Genomic DNA, 9,829 nt, shown 5'->3' on the forward strand with positions numbered 1-9,829 from the left:
CTCAAGTTAATCACACAACTTCGTGTAAAGGTGGACTAGCTTTGGTAAGTAAACCTTTTACGGTCGTTTTTGTTTTATTTTTTTTTTTACCTCAGTCAAAGCATGTTGACTCTTTAAGACGTGTGCACATGGAGAAAGAAGTCTAAGTAGTTGTACACCTCTGAACTTTGTCGTGATTTGACTTAAGCTAGCTATGTGCTCTATTAGCTACTGCTCTATTAAAAGAGTAATTTAAAACTGCTACGTTAAATTGTCATGTTTTTAGCTTAGTTCTGGTGGCACACGTTGTACTAACAAATTATGTAACGAGGCAATTTCTCTGTTGTAGTTAGCTGTGAAGTTCACTTTACAGTCGCCTGCAGTTTTAAGTGGAGAAATCGTCCCTCCCGCCACAACATTGGCATTAAGGAATAGTCGGGCGGGGGAGGGGGCTTCTGAACGCACCTGCACAGTCAGGGGTGCAGTAGGAAATAAGTAGGATTGGCGTTGCACAACGTCTTTTGTGCAGAAACAAATAATGGTTGAAAACTGTGGAGGAGAATAACTCAGTGGTTGCCAATAATGTGAGCTCAAAAGGCACTGAGAGTGATGTTTGTCAGAACTGAAATTAACTCAGAAAAGAAGTTGCTTCACTTGATAGAGCTGTTGAGTGCGAGACCTGTCAGCGGTCTGGTTTAGCATTTAAAGCCTCGCTACGTGCTTCCAAACCGCTGCATTTAATCTCAGAGAAAACTAACACAGAGAAGTAAAGCAAGTGTGTAAGTTCATCTCTGTATGTTTGCATAGTATTTCCATGTTGAGCTTAACAACCGATGTATGGAGCCACAGCTGGACTGGCTGTCAGAGTTTTGTATTGAGGGGGAAAGGAAGCGATTTGTTTCGTACTTCAGCTAGAATGAAAAAAGACACAAAGCTGGAGTTATTCGGTGTCTTCATGCTGAACAGCTAAAACTTCTTCCCTCATTCTCCCCCCTCCCTCTCCTGTTGCTACTTCAATCATGAAACTGATCGATTATCAGCTGATCGGCTTTTCTGTCGCTAGTCCTGCCTCTCTTGTTTGTTAATCGCCCAGTTTGCGCTAGAAAGTGGAAAACGGCAGATAAACAACAGCAGCACGTTTAAGCTTGATAAGCTGTTGCTAGAATTTTTTTAATATTACTTTCTAGTATCCGCTTGTGTTTTCTGAAGGCACAGCCGTAATAGCTGCTGGTCATGATATCAGTTTGTATATGTGGTGAGAAGGAAACATGAAGGTGAAACCAGGAGATGTTTTTACTGAATCATTAGAGCTGAACAGGTAATGAAGAAACAGGTTTACGTTTTAGGTGACATGAATGAGTTGAAAGGAAGTTATGAACTGTTTCTGAGAGACAAATAACACCAGGATCCTTTTCTAAGTAGCTGACAGCTGGTAACTGTGCAGGGGCGGGTCTAGCAAAGTGTTGTCAGGGGGGCAGGTAGGGCATTAACAAGGAAAGGGGGGTATAAATAATTTTCTTTCTTATTCTCATTTAAAATGTCTAGCTTTTAATAAATAATTATCTAAATCTTACAAGCAAAGTGGTGATCTGGTTAAATGTATAGAAATATGTTGAATCGAATTATTGTAGGAAAATAATTGTTTCTGTGCATTAAAGTAGATTACGTCAATTAAGCATTATGAGGCAGAGGGTGGGGGGTGGTTTCCTAATATTTTTGCTGGGAGTTGGCAGCCCTATTAGTTAGGTTGTTTAATATTTCTATGTACTGTTTAGAATACCTGAATAAGGAGGATGGTGTAAGTTTTTTTTAGGTTGATCAGTATTGCTGAAGTATAAAATATTTTGGGTGCAGTGTATTTTTTGCATACAGGTATAACAGAATAGTTTTAATGTTTTTTTTAAACTGAGTATGAACTTATACAAAATGCAGCAAAATATTTATTTAAAAAACCCAGTTTTATTTATTATAAAATACACTATCGGATTCACATCGGCATCGGCAGATAATCAAAGTTATGATATCGGTATCGGACATTAAAAAAAAGTGGTATCGTGCCATCTGTAGTTTTTACAGAGGCACAAGTAAGATTTGTTTTTTTACAAGGGAGTATCATGAAGTAGCTTGGAAATGGTAATTGTTTGTCTTTCTAAAGTCCTCATTTTAATTTTTTGTATTTGTGTTCCTTTTCTGGCAGATTTTCTTCCCCTTATGTGTTATTGTTTATTCGAGGAAACTGTGTTATTTTGGTAAGTACATGCAAATTCTTTACATATTTATCACGACAGTATTGCATTGACAAGTTTATCTATCTCATCTTAAGGGTTCTTGTGATTATTAATATTGATATTAATTAATATCAATTATTACATATGATTAATATAGTTTAAGAAAAGATGCCTCTATATTTTGTACAGTTTTTTTTTTTTTTTTTTTAATGTATAAAGACTAGGGCGTAGAACACTGATTCCATGTGTTGCCAACAGTTCCCATCCTTTAGAGAAAATTATTTAAAGTTGAACATGAAAGTTGCTGGCTGTAACATATTAGTTTTTATTTTTTCCTTTTATTTGATTGTTCAATTGGCACTGTTATGGTATTGCTTTCTAACCTGATCAGATTTTAGGTGCACTCTAGATCAGTGTTTCCCAACCCTGTTCCTCAAAGACCTCTGTTCTGCATTTTTTTAGATGCCTCCTTGCATCGCCACACTGATTTGAACTAATGTTTAGCCTAATTTCTTCAAGTTGTGCACAAGTCTGTCACTGACATAGTTAATATGTCAGGGTGCACTGAAGCAGAGAAACATCAAAAATATGCAGGATGGGCATCCTCAAGGAACAGAGTTGGGAAAAGAATGCTCTAGATCAGGGGTGCTCAATCCCAGTCCTCGAGAGCTACTGTCCTGCAGCTTTTAGATGCATCCTTGTTCCGACACAGCTGAATCAAATGAATGGCTTGTTATCAGGCCTTCTCCAAACTTGATGGCATGCTGAAGAGGTGATCAAACATTTGATTCAGCTGTGTTGGAGTAGGGATGCATCTAAAAGCTGCAGGACAGTAGCTCTCGAGGACTGGGATTGAGCACCCCTGCTCTAGATAATACAGCCTACAAGCATACTTCTAAGATGCATCCATTCTTGTAGGTTAACCACGGCTAAAGTTTTCTTTGTGTAAAGTACTAAGTGTGTTTTTTGTTTTTGTTTCAAATTTTCTCTCTTTGTCCAGTTTATGTGGAAGTGTAAAGACTGCAGTGCAGAAGTTTCTAGACGATCAGAACTTCTTAAGCACTATAGACTGAAACATAGTCATTTTGGGCGTGGCCATCACATTAAGTGCCTATATCCTGAGTGTCCATGTCTTTTAAAGACTTGGAATTCACTTCTGACACACTTGTCAAGGAATCATAGCAATACCCCAGAGCACTCTGACAAATTTACAACTTTTTCCTGTCAGTTATGTTGTTGTAGTGAATTAGGAACAGAGCGTGAATATTTTGTGCACATTAGCCGTCATTTAAAAAACAATGAGACAGTAACATGTATGTTTAAAGGTTGTGACTACAAATCAAATATTTACAGTACCTTTAAGTCACACAAAAGTTGCAAGCACAGTTTACACTCGCTGGTAGACTTCAAAGAGGATATTGTCAGAGGATCTTTTGCAACTGAAACTGCAGAGCATGATGCTTCAAATGCTGAGGAATTGTGGGGTGGCGAACAGCCTGTTGATTTAGAGACATCAAATGATCATGAAGACGTAGTTCAGCTAAAGCTTGCGGCAGTGTTATTAAAACTAGAAAATATTTTTCACGTTCCAAGTGCTGCAGTTGATGAACTTTTGGAGGAACTTCAGTATTTGTTGGGCACAGCATCTTTGTGTACGGCAGCAAAAGTTATCCAAGACACATTGAACAGTCACAGCTTGCAAATAGACCAGTCAGTCATTGAAGAACTTGCATCTGCACTGTGTACATCTAATCCTGTGTATAAATCGGTAGGTAAAGGTTGTCCCCTAGCAACATCCTTTAAGCGCAAAAATTTCTACAAGGAAAATTTTAAAGTTGTAGAGCCTGTAGAGTATGTGTTGGATGAAAAAAATAAAAGAACATTTCAGTATGTTCCAGTTTTAAAGGTTTTACAGCAGCTTTTCAGTGATTGCCACCTTCTTGCTAAGGTTTTGGATGGTAGTCGCATAACAGAACAAAGTGGGGAAGAAGTGATTTACAGGTCTTTTAGGGAGGGGTTGTTTTTCAAAGAAAACAGTTTTTTATCAGCAGGTGAATTGCGAGTTTTACTGAATTTGTATATTGACGATTTTGAGATTTGCAATCCACTTGGCACTTCCCGTAAAAAGCACAAAATCTGTGCCATATATTGGACTCTTAGCAATTTACCACCTGCTTGCCATTCATCACTGACTTCCATTTATCTGGCTTTACTCTGCAAGTCTGAAGATGTAAAGACATATGGATATGAAAAGATTCTAGAGCCCTTGTTGAGTGATCTTGTTACTTTGGAAAGTCAAGGGATTTTTATTGCACATCTTGGAGAATTTGTCAGGGGCACAATACAGTGTGTCATAGCAGATAATTTAGGAGCACACAGTATTTCTGGATTTATTGAGAGTTTTTCAGGTGAATACTTTTGCAGATTTTGTGAGGCCAAAAGATCTGATATTCAAGAAACAGAGGTTAGTTCAGGTGTGTTTACTCTGAGAAGCAAAGAGACACATGAAATGCATGTAAGTTCTGCACAGAGTTCTGCAAAACCATGTCACGGTGTTAAAAGACGGTGTGTTTTCTCTGCACATCTCTCCCATTTCAGTGTTTGTAGTGGATATCCTCCAGATATTGCACATGACATATTTGAGGGCATATTACCAGTTGAGTTGGCATACTCCCTGAATATCTTAATTTTGAAAAAATATTTTACACTTGACAGCCTCAATGAGTCCATTCTGACATTTCCCTACAAATGGGCAGACAAGAGTAATCGCCCTCATGCTATTCCCAGGACTTTCATGCAGAACAAAAGCATTGGAGGAAATGCTCATGAAAATTGGAGTCTCTTACGATTCCTTCCATTGTTGGTAGGACGCTTGGTACCTCCAGATGAAACAGCTTGGCAGGTAATTTTGGACCTAAAGGATATTGTTGAACTAGTTGTTGCACCAGCACACACAGAAAAATCAATTGCTTTCCTTGAGTCTAGAGTCTCTGACCACAGATGTAGGTTGAAAGAGCTGTTTCCAGGACTGAAGCTGTTACCAAAACATCATTTTGTGGAGCATTATCCACAGATGATTAAATTCTTTGGGCCACTTGTTGGCATGTGGACCATGAGGTTCGAGGCAAAGCACAGTTTTTTCAAACAGGTTGTTCGTCACACACGGTGCTTTAAAAATGTGCTACTGTCACTGGCAGTGAAACATCAGTTCATGATGGCATACCACTTGGAGTCTGTCACAACTGTAAGGCCGAGCCTAACTGTCTCAGCTGTTTCTACTGTCTCTGTTGACATTCTGCATCATGATGTACAGCGAGACTTGAAGATTAAATTCCCTGATATTACCCATATTCAGCTCACAAAGAATGCTTCTGTGAATGGAACAAACTACAGGCCTGGCATGATTGTAGTTTATGGCTCCTCTGCTGGATTGCCTGAATTTGCAGAAGTTGTCCAAATGGTTGTTGTGGAGGAAAACCTGAGCTTCATTGTCAAAGAGATGGGTGCCTGGTATAGGGAGCATTTTAGAGGTTTTGAACTTTTTCCCACATCACACTTGGTGCCTTGGTAGACCAGTACCCCTTGGCAGATTACAGGATTGGAGGCCGGCGAATGGTCATACTTAAAAGATTCATACATATAGAAGGTAGTAAATGTTGTCTTCAATTGCATGTGTTCAGTTGCATGTGTTCAGTTGCAGTTATCTTCATGGCAACAGGAGGGGTACCACAAATGTTTAGCTTATTTTTAATAAGGATTGGATACTTCCCACAAGGGTAATATTTTTTTTTTCCATTACATTTGAGTTCTTTTGGCCAAACATGCCTCATGTTGTCATGTGTCTTAAAAAAACATCATTGATGATGCTCAAAACATTTTGATAAAGGATGAATTGCAACACATACCACTAAAAGCAAAGTGACACTTTTTGAGGATTCTGGCTGACGTATGCAAAAAACCCAGTATGAAGCTATAGAATAAAATTAAATAAACTGCTTTTTACCCGTAAAACCTGTGTTGCAGTTCTGCACTCTTGTGCTCCCTAATAAAATTATTCAATGCAAAGTATTTTAACTTTTTTTTTTCTCCTAATGTCTTTAAAAATCAGATTGAAGAATGGCAGAGCAGCTGAAGCTGAGAGTCATTGTGGCAGATGATGATTTTAGGAGACTTGACGTTCCATCTGGGATGCCAAGAACTTTGACTGATCTTCAGAGCACAATTTGCCAAGCATTTGGAATTGAAAGAGACTTTCGTATTCAATTCATGGATCCTGACTTCAATAATGAGTTTATGAACATAACATCAATGCAAGACATTCAAGACCGAAGTACAATCAAACTTGTGTACATGGCAAATCTGGATACAAGTGCATCTTTGTCAAAGCAGTATCCCACACAGTATCCCACATGCAAAATTGACCTCAGCCTAAAAAGGCTGAGGTCAATTTTTGTCCATTACACCCAGCTGGCGAAACGGATGACAGTCTAGAAAACATCAGGGTTGAGCTTTTGACCGACGTCAGACGAAGAAACAGTGCCTCAGATGTAAGACAGAAGATGTCAAGAACATTTTCCTACCGTAGACAAGAGGTGGTGCAGGGAAGTCCAACTGCTGGGGAGTTTAAAGCTAGGTGGCCTGCACTTTTCCAGATTAATGAGGTAAAGGCATGCTTTTTTTTTTTTTTTTTTTTGCTGAGTGTTCTTTTCAGTAATTCCTTATGTTATACATTAATTAATCTGGGCCACTTGGATTAAGACGATCCCTAATATAGGTATAAAGAGGCTGGCATTTATAGTGATTGACCTGTGTACCGTACAGAGTATTTATTTGAGCAGCACTTAAAATACAAGTTGTGTATGAAAAACATAAGTGACTTAAAGTGTAGAAACATGAATAAAATAAATTTTTGATTGTTTAAGTAAGTTTGCACTACATATAGGGCCCAAACTATTTTATAGTGAGTTTGATTATTGAAATGATTGATTAATCATCTCAATAATTAATAGAGTGAAATCAGATTATCAATTGTGAATTAACCTAAAACCTTTCATTTAGCTATTAGTTTTTAGTTAGCCTCAGATTGTTAAAAGCATGTGCTAAACAAATGTAAATTAAAAATGTGATGAACAAACTTTGTTGCTCATAAGATAAAAAAATAAATGGGTCAAGTTAAAACCCCCAAGACCTCTCACCACCGAGAGGTGCTGACCTCACAGGTGAGACACTCCCACCAGCGGACAAAGAGCACAGGAAAATGTGTTGCCAACCACCTGAAACAGACAAATATCTGCTTTTTAAAACCCTTTAAACCCGCTAAATGGACTGATGCCATTCATTTCTTCTTTGATTAACAGTAGTAACATCCTTTATGCACTGTATACTAACCCATATGCTAATCATGCTTTATGAAGTGATGGCAATTACATTGTAGCATTTAATGAAGAAATAACAAAATAACCATACCAATGATTAAGCACCAGTCTTCTTTTTTTTTCTCTGTGTGTGTGATACAGGTAAATGCTGAATTCCAGCGTATTACAACACTTCAACTGGAGACGACCTTCGCGGCACAGTTAGACAGAATTACACCTCGGCTGATGACAGTTTTCCAGAAGAAGGGCGGTGTTTCTGGGCAGAAACTTGCCCACCACTTGCAGATCATGCAAGAGGTAAATCTGAATATTGCAAATTCTATTTGGATTTAATTTGTCTTAAGTGGCAAGTCACTGGTGAGTCAAATAAGCCATTTTAGGTGACCGGCCAAGCAATCTAAATTTTGAAATTTTCATATATAAATTTTATTTACTATGTTTGAACTGACTTATGATAAAATTTACTTATTGCGAATGTCAGACATTGTTCTTTTTTCCAAATTGGTTTAATCAGCAACTCTCTTTAAACAGGCTGAAAGTGATGTTAAAGTGAAGAGGGAAGCAGTTCTCAGGGCACTTTGCCTCTACCTTGGTGAAGAGGACGGAAGCCTTATTCGGGAGTACTTGGTAAGTCATTGTTAGCAAGTCATCTATACACACACTTCTTAGATATTTGCACACACACACAAACGACTAGATTGGAATTTAATTGTAGAGTTAATTTTTCTTTTACCTTTTTATTAAATGTTTAGGACATTGAAGGAGATGATATCCAGAGAGACCTGAAGAAGCACACCATGGGCATTTATGTCATCAACAAGGAGGATGGACAAAATGGACATTATGATGACATTGGAATATTTGTTGAAGGGGAGATGGTCATGGACAACATTGGATCTCCGGCCCAAGCTTGTGCATTGATGCTTGGAGTAATCTATGCACTAAACCTAGCCTACCCCAAGGAATTGAGGCACTATTATGAATTCATTCAGAAAGTGTTGATGGGATTGGATGGGAAAAAGCTCTCCCCCAAAGTCCTTGGGCTGAAGAACAAAATTGCTACTGGATAGGAAGATTTCTAAAACCACACATCCATTTACATTTTGTTATGTAAATTACCAATGACTGGTGCTCTTGTGAATAGGAGTGAAATATTTGTATAACCATCATTCGTTCTCACGTTCTGTGTTATGTTTTGATTGAACATTTTCACTTTCAATAATGAATGTTTCACGTTTGGTACATTTGAGTAGCTTGAAGAGCAACTTTGTAATTATTCAGTTTACCGAAGCAATTTTTCTTTATTCCGGTCCTTGATAGCTGCTGCCCTATAATCAGTGTTAACTCACCTGATTTAAAAATAAATAAATAAATAAATAATAATTGCATGATTACCACACTGCAGCACACTGGTAACACTTTAGGACTATTGTTTTGAAGCAAGTATGTTAGGTCAGAAAACATGTAAAACATTAAGAATCCTCAAGGAAGGACTAGAATGGAAAGCAGTAAGGAAAACACAAGTTTAGTTTTAAGTCTAATGCAATTTCTAAATATGGATCGCAGAACAGCAAGTCTGAAACTTTGGTTAGTTTGTGGATGCATCAGTTTGTAATTGTGATACTTTATACCGCTGGCAGTGTTTTATTCTTTGTTAGAGGAAGAGAAACATTGGTTAACATTTCTCTTGTCTGTTGTTTCTGTTTTGTTTGAATAGAGCTTTTTAAAGCTATTAGTTCATAGGCAAAAGTTTTGTAATTTGTATTATACAAATTACAGCAATTTCCCTTACATGTGGATTCTTATTCTGTTTGCAACAAATTTTGCATTAATAAATGATGTGAAAGAATTTTGTAGTTTTCATTATTGGCGTTATTAAAAAGAACTACAAATCAGGGTAAGCAATATTTTTTTTTTTTTAAGTAAAATTTACTTAATTGAAATAGAGAGAAATTAACAATTTTATTGATTTGAATATAACTTTGGGACATAAGTTTAAAGGAAACAAATTATTCTGGTACACTTAACACAACCTTAGTTGGAATTACTAATATTATTTGACTAAGTCGTATCCACAACAGTTAAGTTAAAGTAGCTTAAAAAATATATGTTGGCTTTACTCGCTTAAATTAAATTCTGTTAACTTAAAAAATATTTCTGGATTCAAACAAATTTATTTCGTGCAACCACTTGTCATAAAAAAATTTAGTAAATTGAACAAAACATTTTTTTCAGTGTACATGTATA

General features: G+C 37.1%; 1 protein-coding gene across 1 annotated transcript; it reads left to right on the forward strand.

Annotated features, from left to right (window-relative positions):
• Window positions 1-9,627, forward strand: LOC147331764 (uncharacterized). Its single transcript, XM_086287983.1, has 6 exons — window positions 1-44; window positions 2,177-2,228; window positions 6,316-6,868; window positions 7,724-7,879; window positions 8,114-8,209; window positions 8,335-9,627. The coding sequence occupies exons 3-6, from the start codon at window positions 6,767-6,769 to the stop codon at window positions 8,650-8,652; spliced, it is 672 nt and encodes a 223-aa protein (XP_086144109.1). The 5' UTR covers window positions 1-44; window positions 2,177-2,228; window positions 6,316-6,766; the 3' UTR covers window positions 8,653-9,627.
• Window positions 9,628-9,829: the final 202 nt, after the last annotated feature.

The sequence above is a fragment of the Aulonocara sp. 'chitande type north' Nkhata Bay genome, linkage group LG4 (assembly GCF_057382095.1).
Source record: "Aulonocara sp. 'chitande type north' Nkhata Bay isolate Kocher_YH1m ecotype deep benthic linkage group LG4, A_spYH_male_GT1.1, whole genome shotgun sequence".
Taxonomy (NCBI): domain Eukaryota; kingdom Metazoa; phylum Chordata; class Actinopteri; order Cichliformes; family Cichlidae; genus Aulonocara; species Aulonocara sp. 'chitande type north' Nkhata Bay.